The sequence below is a fragment of the Oncorhynchus nerka genome, linkage group LG15, assembly GCF_034236695.1.
Source record: "Oncorhynchus nerka isolate Pitt River linkage group LG15, Oner_Uvic_2.0, whole genome shotgun sequence".
In the NCBI taxonomy this organism is placed as follows: Eukaryota; Metazoa; Chordata; class Actinopteri; order Salmoniformes; family Salmonidae; genus Oncorhynchus; species Oncorhynchus nerka.
Window position 1 is genome coordinate 61,352,937 of NC_088410.1, and position 20,366 is coordinate 61,373,302.

A 20,366-nucleotide genomic window follows, 5' to 3' on the forward strand; every position below is an offset into this window, starting at 1 on the left:
GATTTCCTTATCGACTAGCCAAAACTATAGTTTGTTAACAAGAAATGTGTGGAGTGGTTGAAAAACGAGTTAATGACTCCAACCTAAGTGTATGTAAACTTCAGACTTCAACTGTATATATTTCACATTTGTGTTAAAATTAAGACAAATATTTGTGAACATTTGAGATTGGTCCGTCTTTCAAGAATCGCTGAATTAATGAATCACCAAGACCTTGATTAGTTGTCTGGTGCGTCAGTGTAGGTCTAGGAAAAAAATGTGTCTGGTCTGGTAAGGGTTGGGAAATACTGATCTCCAGTACATCACATTGTATTTCTGAAACAAAATTGAGTCAAGAGACTTGGCCCACTGCTAAAACTAACAAGCCAACATAAGGACATCAACAATGTTTATTTTAGAATAAATGTTCCTCCAGTTGTCACACTTTCTAATTCAATTGGTCATAGGAATTCCACGGCCAAACTCACTTAAGGGGTATATTAACAACACTTACAGTGCAGGGAGGCTGCATCCAGGGCTCACCATCAATCTGCATAGGCAAGGCTTTATGTGTCCTGAGAAAGGCAATGAGAGAGAGACACGTTTTAATACCCAAAGTTAAAAAGGCATAACACCCGAAGAATTGTGTATAGAGCATGTATTAAGTCTACCTGATAGTGATCTGTGATGTTTGAGCCAGTCTGTGTCCAGCCCTCTTCAGCCCAGAATAGATCTGACCCATCTCAATCGCCCCCTCCAATCCCACCACCTCAATCCGCTTGTCACTTAGGTCTGTGGGGGGAAAAGGAAACATTAAAATATATTGTCAATAGCTCATTAAGCAGACATTCATTCTCATACATACAGTGACTTAGCTACTGTAATACAAATTATATCATGATAATTTGGTGGGTGCTTATATAGGTCATATGTCTTGCATGTGTGTATTAATATGTATGCGGAGAGTGGGGTCATGGCCAGAGTCTGCCATTATCAACGGCGACCCAGGAGCAAATATGGTTAAGTGCCTTGTTCAAGGGCAGATCAACAGATTTTTCACCTTGTCAAGTATTCGAACTTGCAACCTTTTTGTTAGTGGCCCAACGCTCTAACCACTAGGCTACCTGACACCTTCCAAAAAAAGACCATATGGTCTGTGTAAGGGGAAAAGTGACAATATTACATACAATGCTACAGTAAACATTCATATCACTAGGCAACTAAATAAACCTCCAACAATGTATGAGATAAGCATGCCCTAAAGTACCTTGTGAGCTCATTTTCAGAACGTCGTGGTCAGTGACGACATCAGGCGGTTCCTCTTCTGACACATTGTCTCTGTCTGCCTTCTTAGCCTCACCCCACAGGTTGGAGCCGCCGTGCATGCTGGGTATGTTGATGACTGCAAGGCCCTCCAGAGAGTGACCGCTCAGGTCCAGGGGTGTCCCACAGCACTGAGAAATAGACGGACGGACAGACACGGTCACAAATGGGTAAAGAGACTAAATTAATTATTGCTAAGACTATCTACAGTGCCGGGAAAAAGCATTTGCCCCCTTTCTGATTTTCTCTATTTTTGCATATCTTGATACAGAATGTTATCAGATATTCATCCAAAACATAATATTAAAAGGCACCTAAGTTCACCTATAACTACAAAAATGGATACTTATTTTATTTAACTAAGAAAGTTATGCAACACCCAATTTCCATGTGGAAAAGTAATTGCCCGCTTACACTCATGGCTGCATTCCATACACTTAAAAGACACACCCTATCCCCTCAGCCCTCAAATGAAGTGGACACTTCTGATGACGTATCAATGATGTCTGACGAGTATACACTTGCAGGGCAAGGGGCGAGGGAAGAAGGAATGATTTTTAAATGGGCCGTGTTTGCTTGGATATTCTTCACTCGTTCATCCCGAGATGATTGTGTTTTCAGCCACCGGTAGCTTGTGGGTGATTTATATGCGCTACAGTCAACTATGATTGCATGTCTATTTATATTAACTATATAATTATTAATATACGCCTACTGTATGATAGCTAGCAAATGAATTAGCTAACTAACGTTAGCCTGCCTAGCTACTTCTGAAGAAGGAAAAACATTTATTTCTATAATTTCCAAAAGCTAACTAAACATTTATGAGACATATTTGTGCATTAGTAGCACAATTTCTAATTTATTTACAAATATGGCCACGGGGATTACCCCAAGAGCATAGGGCTCAGGGTTTAGGGCCAAGGGCTGTCTACTTTGAGTTTGAAATGCATCCAGTAACTGGCTGTGCAACCTTTAGCTGTAATGACAGCAACCAAATGCTTCCTGTAGTTGTTGATCAGTCTCTCACGCCACTGTGGAGGTATTTTGGCCAATTCTTGCAAGTAGAACTGGTTTAACTCAGCAACATTTGTGGGTTTTCAAGCATGAACTGCTCGTTTCAAGTCCTGCCACAAAATCTCAATTGTGATTAGGTCTGGACTTTGACCAGACCATTCCAAAACGTAAAAGTTGTTGCTTTTTAGCCATTTTCATGTAGACTTGATTGTGTGTTTTGGATCATTGTTTTGCTAAATAACTCAGCTGCGCTTCAGCTTCAGCTCACAGATGGATGGCCTGACATTCTCCTGTAGAATTCTCTGATACAGAGCAGAATTAATGGTTCTGTCTATTAAGGCAAGTCTTCCAGGTCCCCAAACCATCACACTACCACCACCATGCTTGACTGATGGTATGAGGCTCTTAATCGTGGAATGCAGTGTTTGGTAGGTGAGGTGAATAAATTATCTCTGCATGTGTGGTTCCTCCGAAGCATGGAGGTGGAGGTGTGGGGGTGCTTTGCTGGTGCAACTGTCAGTGATTTATTTTGAATTCAAGGCAGATTTGACCAGCATGCCTACCACAGCATTCTGCAGCAATACGCCATCCCATCTGGTTTGCGCTTAGTGGGACTAGCATTTGTTTTTTCAACAGGACAATGACCCAAAACACACCTCCAGGCTGTGTAAGGGCTATTTCCCCAAGTGATGGAGTGCTGCATTAGATGACTTGGCCTCCACAATCACCCGACCTCAACCCAATTGAGATGGTTTGGGATGAGTTGGACCGAAGAGTGAAGGAAAAGCAGCCAACAAGTGTTTAGACTGTTGGGAAAGCATTCCTCATGAAGCTGGTTAAGGTCCAAAAGACTACTTAACAGCTTCTACCCCAAGCCCTAAGACTCCTGAACAGCTAATCAAATGGCTACCCAGACTATTTGCATTGCCCTCCCTCTTTTATGCTGCTGCTACTCTGTTTCTTATCTATGCATAGTCACTTTAACTCTACCTACATGTACATATTTCCTCGACTAACCAGTGCCCCCCCCGCACATGGACTCTGAACCGGTACCCCCTGTATACGGGGCGGCAGGGTAGCCTAGTGGTTAGAACGTTGGACTAGTAACCGGAAGGTTGCAAGTTCAAACTGACAAGGCACGAATCTATTGTTCTGCCCCTGAACAGGCAGTTAACCCCACTAGGCTGTCATTGAAAATAAGAATTTGTTCTTAACTGACTTGCCTAGTTAAATAAAGGTAAAATATGTTATTTTACTGCTGCTCTTTAATTATTTGTTACTTTTATTTATCTATTTTTTCCTCAACACTTATTTTTCTTAAAATTGCATTGTTGGTGAAGGGCTTGTAAGTAAGCATTTCACTGTATTCGGTGCATGTTACAAATAAAATTGATTTGAGATAATGCCAGAGTGTGCAAAGCTGTCATCAAGGCAAAAGGTGGTTACTTTGAAGAATCTTGTTTAATACTTTTTTGGTTACTACATGATTCAAATAATGGGTCAAGCAAGTATCTTCTTCTTATTGGTGTCCTTTAGTAGTGATTTCTTTGCAGCAATTCGACCATAAATGCCTGATTCACGCAGTCTCCTCTGAAAAGTTGATGTTGAGATGTGTCTGTTACTTGAACTCTGAAGCATTTATTTGGGCTGCAATTTCTGAGGTGCAGTTAACTCTAATGAACTTATCCTCTGCAGCAGAGGTAACTCTGGGTCTTCCTTTCCTGTGGCGGTTCGCATGAGAGCCAGTTTCATCATAGTGCTTGATGGTTTTTGCGACTGCACTTGAAGAAACTTTCAAAGTTCTTAAAATGTTCAGGATTAACTGAACTTCATGTCTTAAAGTAATGATGGACTGTCATTTCTCTTTGTTCTTTGCTTATCTTCTGTATTCCACTCCTACTTTGTCACAACACAACTGATTGGCTCAAACACATAAAGAAGGAAAGAAATTCCACAAATTAACTTTTAACTTCTTATGGCTGGGGGCAGTATTGAGTAGCTTGGATGAATAAGGTGCCCAGAGGTGCCCAGAGTAAACTGCCTGCTACTCTGTCCCAGTTGCTAATATATGCATATTATTAGTATATCTTAATATAAAACACTCTGAAGTTTCTAAAACTGTTTGAATAGTGTCTGTGAGTATAACAGAACTCATTTGGCAGGCAAAAACCTGAGAACAAATCCAACCAGGAAGTGGGAAATCTGAGGTTGGTCATTTTTCAACTCATTCCCTATTGAAGATACAGTGGGATATTGGTCATGTTGCACTTCCTAATGCTTCCACTAGATGTCAACAGTCCTTAGAACATTTTTTTATGCTTCTACTGTGAAGTGTGGGCGAATGAGAGGGGAATGAGTCAGAGGTCTGCCAGAGAGCCACGAGCTGGCCACCCTCGTTCACGTGATAGCGAGCTCTGTTCCATTGCATTTCTACAGACAAAGGAATTCTCCGGTTGGAACATTATTAAAGATTTATGTTTAATAACATCCTAAAAATGGATTCTGTACTTCGTTTGACATGTTTCTATGGACTGTAACGGAACTTTTTGACTTTTCGTCTGCTCCTAGTGAACACGCTTCGTGAGTTTGGATTTGTTTACCAAACACGCTAACAAAAGGAGCTATTTGGACATAAATGATGGACATTACCGAACAAAACAAAACAATTTATTGTGTAACTGGGATTCCTGGGAGTGCATTCTGATGAAGACCATCAAAGGTAAGTGAATATTTACAATGTTATTTCTGACTTCTGTTGACTGCACAATATGGTGGATATCTTTTTGGCTTGTTTGGGCTCTGAGCGCCGTACTCAGATTATTGCATGGTTTGCTTTTTCCGTAAAGCTTTTTTGAAATCTGACACAGCGGTTGCATTAAGGAGAAGTGTATCTAAAGTTCCATGTATAACACTTGTATTTTCAACAACATTTATGATGAGTATTTCTGTAAATTGATGTGGCTCTCTGCAAAATCACCGGATGTTTTTGGAACTAACGCACCAATGTATACTGAGATACTGAGATTTTTTTATATAAATATGAAGGTTATCGAACAAAATATACATGTATTGTGTAACATGAAGTCCTATGAGTGTCATCTGATGAAGATCATCAAAGGTTAGTGAATAATTCTATCTCTATTTCTGATTTTTGTGACTCCTCTCTTTGGCTGGAAAAATGTTTTTCTGTGACTTGGCTCTGACCTAACATAATCGTTTGTGGTGCTTTCGCTGTAAAGCCTATTTGAAATCGGACACTGTGGTGGGATTAACAAGAAGTGTATCTTGAAAATGGTGTGAAATATTTGTATGTTTGAGGAATTTTAATTATGGGATTTCTGTTGTTTTGAATTTGGCGCCCTGCACTTTCACTGGCTGTTGTCATATTGATCCCGTTAGCGGGATCTCAGCCATAAGAAGTTTTAACAAGGCACAACTGTTAATTGAAATGCATTCCAGATGACTACCTCATGAAGCTGGTTGAGAGAATGCAAAGAGTGTGCAAAACTGTCATCATGGCAAAAGGTGGCTACTTTGAAGAATCTCAAATCTCAAATATATTTAGATTTGTTTAACACTTTTTTGGTTACTACATGATTCCATATGTGTTATTTCATAGTTATGATGTCTTCACTATTATTCTACAATGTAGAAAATAGTAAAAATAAAGAAAAACCCTGGAATGAGTCGGTGTGTCCAAACTTTTGACTGGTATTGTATATATTTGTTTTAGCTATTTATTTAGCCTGTTTTTCAGCCTAGCTCAGTGCTTTCTATGGTGGTGGGGCAGCCAGCGGGAAATACAGAGCGTAGGGGTTAGTAATGTTCTCTAGTTGCCTCAGATTGTCTCAGTGTTCTGTCACTCATGGGGACACGATGTCACCACAAAATCTACAGGGAGAGCTCGAAAATTAAAGTCCCTTGGGTGCTGCCATAGATTTACATTAGACATACCCATCCAAGAAGGCTCAAGGTCATTGGCCACAGATAAAATGACATGAAATAACGTTATATCTACCGTAGCTTTGATTGGACTGATCATGTCAACATCATACTTTCAAAATCTTAGCTAGACAAGCAGTCATCATTATTAATCAAGTCGACAGTCAACTGGCAAATCCTTTTCAATACTTGTCATATGAAGATAAATTATAGATAAAACACATCTGTGCTCATCGGCCATAAACATTACACAACAAGTTGGAAATCGCAAATGTAGGATTCAGTGTCTAACTGCAAGCATTGCAAAGCAATCAATAGCCTGCTATTCAGTGGAGAGGACGTGTGGTCCAATTCTGGGTTTAAGGGTCTCTTTTCCAAGCTTAAAAAGGATAAACATTCACAATCAACACCATGGGCCAGAAAAGGTTGAATACATTGGCCATGTTGTCAATCCAGCATGACTTCTACCACATTCAAAACAACTGTAAACTCGGAAATCTCAATCTTCAAGACAACTGGAACCCAGGCCTTTTTCTAGAGCTCCGACCTGAAGATCACTGACGTCATGATTCAACCTCCCAGTTGTCTTCAAATCACCATAAATCCAGAGAATGACAGACATTGATGACAAAGTTTGATGACAAAATTTACCCACAAGAAGGACTGCCACTCCACCTTCCTTTTCAAGTGAGCACAGCACAACAAGGTGAGCCCAATAATGTCTTGTATGCTGCTGCATATATGATGAAATATGCCAGGGAGATATGTATACTGTAGCTAAGAAAGTAATACTAAGTGTATGTTGTGTAGTAAGATGTTAGTAGCTTATGTGCATCACCCTAATAAGATGGTCTATTTACCCCTCTTAATTTCGCCTGCTGTTCTAACTTGGTGGTCCACATGTAGCCTATAACCTGTTTTAGAGAAATGTAATCATTGAATATTGTAAGAGCTTTCATTGTCTGCTTATATTCCCTCTTTATTTATCCTTCGATTCGGTCTTGGTGTACAGAGACAATACTGTAAGAACGGCCCATGTGCTGAATTCTGTCGCTGTACATTTCAAAAGTGCTGATAAAAATAGTTATATTGACTACGTCCGTTCTAGCTCGCTCATTAATGTCTTAATCGAAATGACGGATTGCCTCTTATGCACTCATTGTTCCCTTATGCCATAGTTTATACATCTCAATTGTCAGTAGAAACCACATTTGTTTAAGCAAGTCAGCCATTTCAGCTATGTTTTTTTAAAAGGCAGTAAATGAGGCTGAATGAACTGTTTCGCTGCCAGACAAGGCTCCACTGATAGCCAGGTGTAGCGATGGTAAGGATTCACTCCGTGGTGCTGAAAAGAAAGTTCTGCTGTTGGGATGGCTTTATGTAGGGCCTAACAGTTTGTGGGTAACCTTTGTCGCCATTATAGTGGAATTAATGTTTTGTTTAGTTTTGAACCGTGGCTTTGCTGGCATGCATCATTAAAACATTTTTGAATTTGCCCCACCAAGATTTACATGATAAAGTCGCAAGTGGACATGGGTCCCATTATGCCTGGTGAAAACCACACACTGCATTCCACAGTAAGAACCTTATTCCAACAGTCAAGCATGGTGGTGGTAGTGTGATGGTTTGGGGATGCTTTGCTGCCTCAGGACTGGGAAGACTTGCATTAATGGAAGGAACCATGAATTCTCCTCTATATCAGATAATTCTACAGGAGAATGTCAGGCCATATGTTTGTGAGCTAAAGTGCAGTTGGGTCATGCAACAAGACAATGAACCAAAACACACAATCAAGTCTACATGAAAATGGCTGAAAAGAAACACATTTAAAATTAAAGGTGGCACAACCAGTTATTGAGTGTAAGGGGGCACTTACTTTTTCACACAAGGGCATTGGGTTTTACATAACTTTGTTTATGAAATATGAACGGTGTTATTTGTTCACTCAGGTTAGGTTTTGGTTGAAGATCTGATAACATTCAGTACAATAAATATGCAAAAGTAGAGAAAATTAGAAAGGGGACAAATACTTTTTCACAACACTACACTTACAGTGCCTTGCGAAAGTATTCGGCCCCCTTGAACTTTGCGACCTTTTGCCACATTTCAGGCTTCAAACATAAAGATATAAAACTGTATTTTTTTGTGAAGAATCAACAACAAGTGGGACACAATCATGAAGTGGAACGACATTTATTGGATATTTCAAACTTTTTTAACAAATCAAAAACTGAAAAATTGGGCGTGCAAAATTATTCAGCCCCCTTAAGTTAATACTTTGTAGCGCCACCTTTTGCTGCGATTACAGCTGTAAGTCGCTTGGGGTATGTCTCTATCAGTTTTGCACATTGAGAGACTGAATTTTTTTCCCATTCCTCCTTGCAAAACAGCTCGAGCTCAGTGAGGTTGGATGGAGAGCATTTGTGAACAGCAGTTTTCAGTTCTTTCCACAGATTCTCGATTGGATTCAGGTCTGGACTTTGACTTGGCCATTCTAACACCTGGATATGTTTATTTTTGAACCATTCCATTGTAGATTTTGCTTTATGTTTTGGATCATTGTCTTGTTGGAAGACAAATCTCCGTCCCAATCTCAGGTCTTTTGCAGACTCCATCAGGTTTTCTTCCAGAATGGTCCTGTATTTGGCTCCATCCATCTTCCCATCAATTTTAACCATCTTCCCTGTCCCTGCTGAAGAAAAGCAGGCCCAAACCATGATGCTGCCACCACCATGTTTGACAGTGGGGATGATGTGTTCAGGGTGATGAGCTGTGTTGCTTTTACGCCAAACATAACGTTTTGCATTGTTGCCAAAAAGTTCAATTTTGGTTTTGTCTGACCAGAGCACCTTCTTCCACATGTTTGGTGTGTCTCCCAGGTGGCTTGTGGCAAACTTTAAACGACACTTTTTATGGATATCTTTAAGAAATGGCTTTCTTCTTGCCACTCTTCCATAAAGGCCAGATTTGTGCAATATACGACTGATTGTTGTCCTATGGACAGAGTCTCCCACCTCAGCTGTAGATCTCTGCAGTTCATCCAGAGTGATCATGGGCCTCTTGGCTGCATCTCTGATCAGTCTTCTCCTTGTATGAGCTGAAAGTTTAGAGGAACGGCCAGGTCTTGGTAGATTTGCAGTGGTCTGATACTCCTTCCATTTCAATATTATCGCTTGCACAGTGCTCCTTGGGATGTTTAAAGCTTGGGAAATCTTTTTGTATCCAAATCCGGCTTTAAACTTCTTCACAATAGTATCTCGGACCTGCCTGGTGTGTTCCTTGTTCTTCATGATGCTCTCTGCGCTTTTAACGGACCTCTGAGACTATCACAGTGCAGGTGCATTTATACAGAGACTTGATTACATACAGGTGGATTGTATTTATCATCATTAGTCATTTAGGTCAACATTGGATCATTCAGAGATCCTCACTGAACTTCTGGAGAGAGTTTGCTGCACTGAAAGTAAAGGGGCTGAATCATTTTGCACGCCCAATTTTTCAGTTTTTGATTTGTTAAAAAAGTTTGTAATATCCAATAAATGTCGTTCCACTTCATGATTGTGTCCCACTTGTTGTTGATTCTTCACAAAAAAATACAGTTTTATATCTTTATGTTTGAAGCCTGAAATGTGGCAAAAGGTCGCAAAGTTCAAGGGGGCCGAATACTTTCGCAAGGCACTGTAAATTATGGTAAGATCCATTTAACCACAAACTAAAATAACTACGATTCAAGACTCTTCAATGTTCACCTCAATGCTGAGACACTCCTTTAGCTTCTTGCAGGAGGCAGAGATGGTCTCAGAGGTGGCAAACTCAAAATACCACAGTTTGTTCTTCATCCTTGCAGAGAAAACAAAAAGAACATTGTTTTTGGTCAGTGCTCAGAGATAAACAAAATCCCACCCAGCCATAACAGATTTTTCACTCTTCGCACTCAACACTCTTTGTTTGATCCTTGACCTTTCAGTCACTCTCACCTGCTGTTGAACTTCTGAGGGTGCTTCTCCCTCATGGAGTGAAAGCGGTGAGCAATGGAGGCATCCTGTCAATTAACACATGGTAGCATTTACATGTGTTCAATAAATCTTTATTACCACAAAAGGGCAATTTGTAACAATAAGAAAACAAGAGCACAAATGACAAGAAAAATCACAGTCATATCAGTGCCTTCGGAAAGTATTCAGACAGACCCTTTGACAATTTACACATTTTGTTATGTTACAGCTTTATTCTAAAATGGATTAAATTTTTAAAATCTCAGCAATCTACACAAAATAACCCATAATGACAAAGCGAAAACGTTTGTTTTATATATTTTTACAAATGTATAAAAAAATTCAAAACAGATACCTTATTTACATATGTACAGTTGAAGTGGGAAGTTTACATACACCTTAGCCAAATACATTTAGTTAATACATTCAGTTTTTCCACAATTGCTGACATTCAATCCGAGGAAAATTTCTGTTTAAGGTCAGCTAGGATCACTACTTTATTTTAAGAAAGTGAAATGTCAGAATAATAGAAGAGAGAATGATTTATTTCAGCTTTTAATTATTTAATCACATTCCCAGTGGGTCAGATGTTTACATACACTCAATTAGTATTTGGTAGCATTGCTTTTAAAATGATTTAACTTGGGTCAAACGTTGCAGGTAGCCTTCCACAAGCTTCCCACAATAAGTTGGGTGAGAGCCCGGACTTGAACCCGTTCGAACATCTCTGGAGAGACCTGAAAATAGCTGTGCAGCGACGCTCCCCATCTAACCTGACAGAGCTTGAGAGGGTCTGCAGAGAAGAATGGGAGAAACTCCCCAAATACAGGTGTGCCAAGCTTGTAGCGTCATACTCAAGAAGAATCGAGGGTGTAATCGCTGCCAAAGTTGCTTCAACAATGTACTGAGTAAAGGGTCTGAATACTTATGTAATTAATGGGATATTTCAGTTCATTTTTTAAAAATCAGCAAAAATATCAAAAAAACTGTTTTTGCTTTGTCATTATGGGGTATTGTATGTAGATTGAGGGGGAAAAAAAAACAATTTAATCAATTTTAGAATAAGCCTATAACAACAAAATGTGAAAAAAGTCAAGGGGTCTGAATATTTACGAAGGCACTGAAGCTACATCACTCACAGATGTCACTGTGATTGTGATTTGTCTTACCAGTGTGCTCATGTCTTCTTATTGCTGCAAACAAACTACCAAAACTGACAGGCAGGATAAGGCAGTTAAGAGAGACATACAGGTGATTGACTGTTGGAGTCTGTACATTATCCAATCAGCAGGCTCTATGACCCCAAGGTCGTCACTCACCACGCCAATAGAGAAGTAGTTATTGATGATCTCGTTGGGCACAGGGTCTCCTATCTCCTGGGGGTCCTCTGAAATCACCTGCACACTCCAGCGGTCCATAGGAACCAACAAGCTCTCCTCGACCTCCTTCAGAATCTCCCTGAGATCTGTGCCCTCGTAACCTGCAGGGTTTTCCATGGACACAGAGGGTTTACACAAGAGAAACACATGACTAGCGTTTATTTTGGGGTACTTTCCTTTTAACCAAAGCCATGGGATGCATTCTAAATAGCAAAGTATTCCCTATGGGTCCTGGTCAAAAGTAGTGCACTACATAGAGAATAGGGTGCAATTTAGGACACACACCATTATGTTAAACACGGCCCTTACCTCCTCCCCAGTGGAGGCAGCGAGCAAGGTCGTTCCCTGTTCCAAGCGGCAGGACCGCCACTGGGGGACGCACCGGCAGGTCAGCTTTGTCTGAGAACACACAGAGGCAGCCATTGTTCAGCTTTAGAGAACCCCAGAGACCTTGACTACTGTTCATGAACCTCTGAGGGGACAGGAAGCAACCCACACCTATAGCATCTAGTATCCAGCCGACTGTGCCGTCTCCACCACACACCAGGATCCTGTAGTCATGAAGGTTCCGAAAGAAGTGCAGTCTGATATGGATACACATACACATTAAATAAATCAAAAGTATTTATAAAGCCCCTTTTTTACATCAGCAGTTGTCACAAAGTACTTTTAGTGACCTTTCCCAAACCACATAGAGAAAAAGCATACTATAATTAAGCAATAAGGTGTGGTATATGGCCAATATATCACGGCTCAGGGCTGTTCTTCAGCACGACCCAACGTGGAGTGCCTGGATACAGCCCTTAGCTGTGCTATATTGGCCATATACCACAAAACCCAAGGTGCCTTATTGCTATTATAAACTAGTTACCAAAGTAATTAGAGCAGTAAAAATACATGTTGTCATACATGTGGTATACGGTCTGATATACCATGGCTGTCAGCCAATCAGCATTCAGGGCTCGACCCACCAAGTTTATAATACCAATGAATATAATATCTCATAAAAAAATATTAAGAAACCATATACCCACTGTCATAAGGGAAACCTAATGCTGTCATAACAATAACATAACAGTCCACTTTCCCACCTCCCACCCCTGATCAACCTGCACGTGTAGTTACCCTGGTCCAGGGCCTCCATTGGAGAGGTTGTAGACCTGCCGTGGGTTCAGTAGATACTGAAACTTCCTCAGCACTCTGAAAAATACATGACATTCACTCACAGGAGTACATTAGTGCAGGCTAGGAATTTTTTTATGATGTCTGTCCTGATCATCCCTTACCTCTCCCCCTGCTTCCCTCCACTCTTTGGGTTCACAAACACCAGGAGAGGGTGGGTGTCTGGAATAGGAGCAATCTGCAGAGAGATATGGGGAGGAGATAAGATGAACGTGTGTATGCACTAGTGTGCATGCCATGCAGAAGCCAGCACAATACAATTGCAGTCAATAAGAGTGACAGAAGCAGATCCATAGCAAATAAAAATGCATTACTGGCTTTCACACATTTGTGTTAAAGCACATGCTAATGGATAGGGCAGGGCTGCCAATCCTCTTCCTGGAGATCTACTGTCCTGAAGGTTTTCAATCCAACCCTAATTTAGCGTATCTGATTCAGCTAGTTAAGGTCTTGTTAAGCAGCTAATAAGTAAAATCAGGTGTGTTAAATTAGGGTTGGACTGAAAACCCACAGGGCGGTAGATCTCCGGGAAGAGGGTTGGGCAGCCCTGGGACAGGGCCAGTAGTGTGTGTGAAGTAGATGGCACGGTGTCCCTGTCAGTGGAAGTAAGAGAACCCTACCTGCAGAATGTGCCCGTCTGGGGTGATGTCCTCCAGGTTAGTGTCCTCCACGGAACTACTCCTTCCTTCTTCATCCTTCTTCAGAAACAGAGAGCGTTAGGAGCATAGCAAGGGATATACACATTGGACACATACTGTAGTATTATTGGGTGACAAAAAAATCTGCCAACATTTTTTGCTTTTAGCTGAAGCATAGCCTGAATGGCTATAAACAGTGTGACTTCATTTGCAACTCTTATGGAATGGAGTCATGGGATTGTCGTGTGTTCAATGGCTGACCTTGGAGGATGAGTATATGGCCCACGGTGGCAGAATATGGTCTCTTAGCGACCCGCAGTTGCACGATGATGACCCGAAGTTGACACAGTCGTCATGGCGCTAAAACGAGACATTCATTGTAAAGACTAGTGGCAGTATATGTGTACACATACAGCCAAGAATGTAAACGCACACACACTTACCATCTGTTGGCACCACACGCAATGCTTCCCTGCCAGGGTCTTGATCTTCTTGTTGCAGAAGTGACACTTACTGGAGTCACAGTCAGCACTGACCCAGCCGTGAGCTGGAATCTGGAGCAGACAGACAGAGGGACAACATCCACAAACACATATGAACACTATAGCCACCAGGGCAAGATGCGAAGGCTTTTATGTTTTCCATTATGCTGACTGCATACACACTCTTGAAAAGGACATGACTATGATCAGGTGTGCAGATTAATCAAAATGATATGAAACTTACTGTTATTCAGGTTTAAAATCATGATTCTGGAATGAAATGTGATACAGAACTCTCACCCCAATCTGTTTTTTGGATTTAACAAAGGTGCAGGCACATGGACCTGGGTTCTTGTTGGCACAGTGACCATGGACAGTGTACTTGCACACTGAGGGGGAGAGAAGGACAAGGCCACTGTTAAGCATTTCTCTTTGAAAATGTTATTGTGTTGTTGCATGTTGTTCGCATTAGGCAAGATAATGGATTAACTACTAAATGATGTGCACTCAACCCTTTTATTCTAACCCAGCACTAACACACCAGAATCAACTACTCATATAGAACTTGATTAGTTGAAGCAAGTGTGTCAGTTGTTGGAATGGGACAAAAGCATATATGCCCTAAGGCCTGTACACTGTAGCTCTCAAGGACCACACTTCAGTCAGTGACAACAGAACTACAGTCTCTACTCAGAACTTCTGTCTAAGTATATCTATGAATATGAGACAGAGGGGGCCCCCTTGTGACGGTATAGAGCTATTACAGGTGCAGCAGAGGCCCTGTTTCCTGAGGCCCAGCAGCATGCTCTGACACACGTTGCAGTACACAGGCTTGTTGAAGTGCTTCATCCTCCAGATGTGCTGCCCGTCCCTCTCTGCCATCTGAGAGATGAGAGAGAGAGAGAGAGAGAGAGAGAGAGATGAGAGAGAGAGATGAGAGAGAGAGAGAGAGAGAGAGAGAGGGGGGGGGAGAGAGGGAGAGAGAGAGAGAGAAAAAGGGCAGAGTCTTTGTTAACAACTAATGTAAACAGCAGGGTAGACTCATGGCTCATGGTAAGGGAGACACCGTGGCTGTGCCTCTGAATCGACTAACAGCATGGTAAAGTAAACAGCACGTCAATCCAAACAAGTACCATTTGTATGTGTGCAGACTTATTTCTGATACAGTATTGCCAACAAAGTCTGAGGGCCGTAAACATATAGATTTTTGGATAAGACAGAGGGACAAGATAAGACATAACTTTGGGGTGACATTTACAAGTATAATCAAAACGGAATTGAATAAAGCTTTATTGAGATGTACAGTAGTTGAACCATACAGCTCATAGCAAATGTTCTAGACATAAGGAGTCTATTGTCATGTGCTGAATCATGTATACTGATTGAGTTAACCAGATGAGTCGGAGTCTGGCTGTTAGTGCTTCTTGCCTTGAGTCCCAGCAGCACCAACAGGGGCACGTTGTTCATCCCTCCCTGGATCCACTCCTGCAGGGTCACCGCTCCACTGCTGTCAGCATCCATCGCCGTCATCATGTCCTTCAGCACCTTAGGGACCAATTGGAGTAGTTAGACTCCCACTGATCCTGGTTCCTGACCAATCACAAGTCTCTCTGTGCTGCTGCCAGGTGTTAGCCCTATAGAACCAAAGTCTATAACCAGAACATCAACCCTCAAACCAAATGACAGTTTATCTAATTTTGGACTCACTTATCTTAATTCATTGGAAGCTTAATTTCCATGTATGGACATCACTTCAGGTTCATTTTGTAGATTAAATAGAATTTCACTTCCAGAACAAACTCTAACCTGACAAATATTAAGTATGCAATCTCTTATCTGATAATCTCTGTAATCTCTGTAATCTCTTTTTTGATAATTAGAATTGATGGAATGTCAAGTGTAAGCAACATGCAATGTTGTACCTAAATACTGTTAACATTAGTCTCTCATCGCTACTCACTACAACTCTCCAACCAGAAACTTGCACAAGGACTGTAACTGGGTTCTGGGTGGGGGAGTGTTGGGCCCAATTCAATCAAGACCACTAACTAGATTACTGGGGTGAGACAAAACAATTTGAGAGAGTGTTGTATTCAGATTAATGTGGTCTAATTCTTTCCGTGAAAATAATGTTTGCCTCGTCAATCAAAAAGAAAGGCATAATAATTCCAACATCAACACTGTTGTTTACCCTTCCCTGAACCCTGAGGGGTATACTACAAAGCAGGATCAATAAGCTATAGCCAGCCATCATTATAAAAAAAACAGAATTAACTGTTGATTTTCTGATTCATTAAGAAAGCTAAACTAAGATATGCGTTTTTTGGTTGTTGAGTCAATTAGACCATGCCCATTTCAAGATTATCTTTAAAAAAAAATGATTTCGGAATATTTAGTCAAGTTAGCTAGCCAACTCCTTGATCCTGCTTTGTAGTATAACCCTCAGGTGAATGTTTTGCTTGAATATAAGACCCAGTGAATATTTCCATAGGGATAGTTGACAGGCATTTAAGTGAATGTCTTACCGGTCTGAGTTCTGTCACGTCCCAACCCAGGTAATCTGCCGCACGCATCATCTGAGTGATGATCCGATCCACTTCCTTATTGAGAGTAAAACCACAGTTTGTTCTTTCACAACTCCTACTGTTCACTACATCACCTTGATTTAAAATGAGAGTAGAATGTATTAATAATACAGAAAGTACATTTCAGTCACTTACTGAGCTGTCCAGGAGACCGTTGCCATCTTTGTCATAAAGTTTGAAAGTAACTGAAAGCACAACAGGTGATGAAATGAGTAAATCAATAACAAATCCTGTTTGTGTTCACTCACCCCATTCTCTCCTCTCTGGTCAATTGAAAACAGCTAAAAGATCAACCCATCATGGAATACAAACTATCACACAGAATTCCATTGGTGAAAAGACAGTAGGCTACTCAGTACTCACATTCCAGTTTGTCTCGCGGCTGTCCCTCCTCCAACACAGAGAAGTAACAAGACACATCTTTGAGGTACACTCCACCTGAGAGACAAAACCAGGAGCTTATTCAGATGTTTAGCAATTGGAACTTATATAAAGTGCATTCAGAACCCTTGACTTTTTCCACATTTTGTTACGTTCAGACTTTTTCTAAAATAGATTACACATAATACCCCATAATGACAAAGCGAAAACAGGTTTAGATTTTTTTGCAAATGTATAAAAAATTAAAACAGATACCTTATTTACATAAGTATTCCGACCCTTTGCTATGAGCCTCGAAATTGAGCTCCGTTGCATCCTGTTTCCATTGAACATCCTTGAGATGTTTCTAAAACTCCACCTGTGGTAAATTCAATTGATTGGACATGATTTGGAAAGGCACACAACTGTCTATATACGGTCCCACAGGTGACAGTGCATGTCAGGTGCAAAAATCAAGCCAAAGGGTCGAAGGAATTGTCCATAGAGCTCCGAGACAGGATTGTTTCGAGGCACAGATCTGGAGAAGGGTACCAAAAGATTTCCCTAAGAACACAGTGGCCTCCACCATTCTTAAATGGAGGAAGTTTGGAACACCAAGACTCTTCCTAGAGCAGGCTGCCCGGCCAAACTGAGCAATCAGGGGAGAAGGGCCTTGGTCAGGGAGGTGACCAATAACCTGATGGTCACTGACAGAACACCAGAGTTCCTCTGTGGAGATGGTAGGACCTCCAGAAGGACAACCATATCTGCAGCACTCCACCAATCAGGCCTTGGTAGAGTGGCCAGAAAGAAGCCACTCGTCAGTAAAAGGCAAATGACAGCCTGCTTGGAGTTTTGCCAAAAGGCACCTAAAGGACTCTCAGACGATGAGAAAAGAGATTCTCTGGTCTGATGAAACCAAGATAGAACTCTATGGCCTGAATGCCAAGCGTCACGTCTGGAGGAAACCTGGCACCGTCCCTACGGTGAAGCATGGTGGTGGCAGGATTGTGCTATGGGGATGTTTTTCAGGTGCAGGGACCAGGAGACAGTCAGGACAGAGGGAATAATGAATTGAGCAAAGTACAGAGATATCCTTGATGAAAACCTGCTCCAGAGTGCTCAGGACCTCAGACTGGGGTTCACCTTCCAATAGGACAACAACCCTAATCACACAGCCAACCCTAATCACAAGCAGGAGTGGCTTCAGGACAAGTGTCTGAATGTCCATGTGTGGCCCAGCCAGAACTAGGGACTTAAACCCGGTCAACCATCTCTGGAGAGACCTGAAAATAGCTGTGCAGCAACACTACCCATCCTGACAGAGCTTGAGAGGATCTGCAGAAAATAATTGGAGAAACTCCCCAAATACAGGTGTGCCGAGCTTGTAGCGTCACCCCCAAGAATACTCAAGGCTGTAATCGCTGTCAAAGATGCTTCAAAAATGTACTGAGTACTTATGTAAATGTAATACTGTATTTCCATTTTATTTTATTTTTTAACGTTCTAGAAACCTGTTTTTGTTTTGTCATTATGGGCTGTTGTGTGCAGATTGATGAGTAAAAAAACAATTCATAAATGTTTGAATAAGGCTCTAACATAACAAAATGTGGAAAAAGTCAAGGGGTCTGAATACTTTCTGAATGTACTGTATCATATCAACTTAGACCCATAATCAAGCAGAGAGCCAAATACAGTATGCATCAAAGTATAACATATCGTAAACTCATGAATGTTCACTTCAATGCGGTCACTTTTCAAGAGCAATTGATGGATATTGAAGGCATAAGCAAGACATATCATATACATTATATTATACTGTATGTCATACACAGTAATAATATAGAAGAGTTTGGATGGTGGGGCTCACCCCCTTTGGGTGGAGGGCTCCTCATATAAACATCTCGCTCTGCATTCTGGAAGTAGTGGAAAAGGCGTTGGCAGAAATCAGCAGGGAAGTCATCCGCCTCCAGATAGGTCTTGAGGAACAAAGAGAAGCCAACTGCATCGATTCGCTGAGATTCCAAACAGAACAGTACATCAGAGACAACAAGGGTTGTGTTGTGTAATCTCAAGTCAACATAAGGTGCTGGCAGAAGGATAGGCCATGGTTGGAAAGGACCCTCTTGAAGCTCACCTCTCCAAATCTGTACTGGACCAACCGCCCGCCTGCATGGAACTCTTTCATCACATCTTTCACTCTCAGACTGCCATCTGCATAGAGGACAATACTGAAAGTCAACACGGTATACAAGCATATAAAGAGAAGCCAGATATGGGACAGGCAGAAAAGTCTAAAAGATAAAATACATGTATATTTTGGCAAAAACACCTTTGAAAATCAATTTACAACAGGGCCAAAGATGCCGTACGTAAACCACCAGCAGAAGATGTAATATAAATCAAACAAATACACAGGACGTCTGACAGGCAAAATACATGCCCCTCAAAGATCTATAAACCTCTGCCTTTTGGGTTCCATTCTAGTGCGGCTCTTTGAGCTTTTAGGCTGGGGAACTCTAAAGCACTTTGTGACAACTGCTGATGTAAAAAGGGCTTTATAAAATACATTTGATTTAAATTTGATTGACTATATGAAACTCCAGTGAGGCAAGGGAGCAGTACCCTTTCATGCAGTCTCCCTGTTCACCCTCTTGGAACATTACCCCTAGATTTAGTTGAGTAGTATGAGAACATCCATAAAAACACTGGTTCAAGGTGCATGCTGGATTAGAGAGGATAATTTAGGACAAAAAGTACATCCACACTGTCTGGTATAATGCTCCCCAAGTATTATTTTTTTATACAGTACCAGTGAAAAGTCTGGTCATCATGGCTATTTGAAGAATCTCAAATCTCAAATATAAAATAATGTGTTATTTCATAGTTTTGTTGATAGAACCTAGTAAAAATAAAGAGAAAACATTGAATGAGTAGGTGTTAAAAAACTTTTGACAGGCAGTGTTGTGTTATGGCTTTTCAACCTCAGCTCTGAATCCACAATATGGCAATCTATCTAATAGAACTCAAAGTTTTTTCTTTAATGGAAGCTTCTCTAATGTCAATCATGTAAAGTTTGGTGTACCGCAGGGCAGCTCTCTGGGCCCTCTACTCTTTTCTATTTTTACCAATGACCTGCCCATGGCATTAAATAAAGCATGTGTGTCCATGTATGTTGATGATTCAACCATATAGGCATCAGCAACCACAGTCACTGAAACCCTTAACCCTTAACAAAGAGTTGGTCTGTTTTGGAATGGGTGGCCAGTAATAAACTGGTCCTGAACATCTCTAAAACTAAGAGCATTGTATTTGGTACAAATCATTGCCTAAGTTCTAGACCTCAGCTGAATCTGGTAATCTATGGTGTGGCTGTTGAACAAGTTGAGGAGACTTACTTGGCGTTACCTTAGATTGTAAACTGTCGTAGTCAAAACATATCGATTCAATGGTTGTAAAGATGGGGAGAGGTCTGTCCGTAATA

The 20,366-nt window shown here is 41.1% G+C and overlaps 1 protein-coding gene across 4 annotated transcripts in view; it reads right to left on the reverse strand.

Annotated features, from left to right (window-relative positions):
* The window catches only part of LOC115143040 (diacylglycerol kinase alpha-like), a 36,750-nt gene that overhangs the window by 3,921 nt on the left and 12,463 nt on the right, over positions 1-20,366 (reverse strand). For 2 of the 4 annotated variants that reach the window (XM_029683037.2, XM_029683034.2), the window contains 21 exons: positions 19,020-19,096; positions 18,753-18,897; positions 16,886-16,960; positions 16,658-16,707; positions 16,463-16,537; positions 15,366-15,482; positions 14,702-14,819; positions 14,238-14,326; positions 13,899-14,009; positions 13,717-13,815; positions 13,438-13,515; positions 12,922-12,995; positions 12,761-12,835; positions 12,134-12,219; positions 11,945-12,034; positions 11,576-11,736; positions 10,239-10,303; positions 10,011-10,101; positions 1,247-1,433; positions 651-771; positions 494-554 (listed from right to left, as the gene is read on the reverse strand). In XM_029683037.2, the coding sequence (XP_029538897.1) occupies positions 494-554; positions 651-771; positions 1,247-1,433; positions 10,011-10,101; positions 10,239-10,303; positions 11,576-11,736; positions 11,945-12,034; positions 12,134-12,219; positions 12,761-12,835; positions 12,922-12,995; positions 13,438-13,515; positions 13,717-13,815; positions 13,899-14,009; positions 14,238-14,326; positions 14,702-14,819; positions 15,366-15,482; positions 16,463-16,537; positions 16,658-16,707; positions 16,886-16,960; positions 18,753-18,897; positions 19,020-19,070 (2,019 nt within the window). In that variant the 5' untranslated portion in view covers positions 19,071-19,096. The remainder of the gene's footprint in view (positions 1-493; positions 555-650; positions 772-1,246; positions 1,434-10,010; positions 10,102-10,238; positions 10,304-11,575; positions 11,737-11,944; positions 12,035-12,133; positions 12,220-12,760; positions 12,836-12,921; positions 12,996-13,437; positions 13,516-13,716; positions 13,816-13,898; positions 14,010-14,237; positions 14,327-14,701; positions 14,820-15,365; positions 15,483-16,462; positions 16,538-16,657; positions 16,708-16,885; positions 16,961-18,752; positions 18,898-19,019; positions 19,097-20,366) is intronic. The other 2 variants (XM_029683036.2, XM_029683035.2) reach the window with 2 other exon arrangements.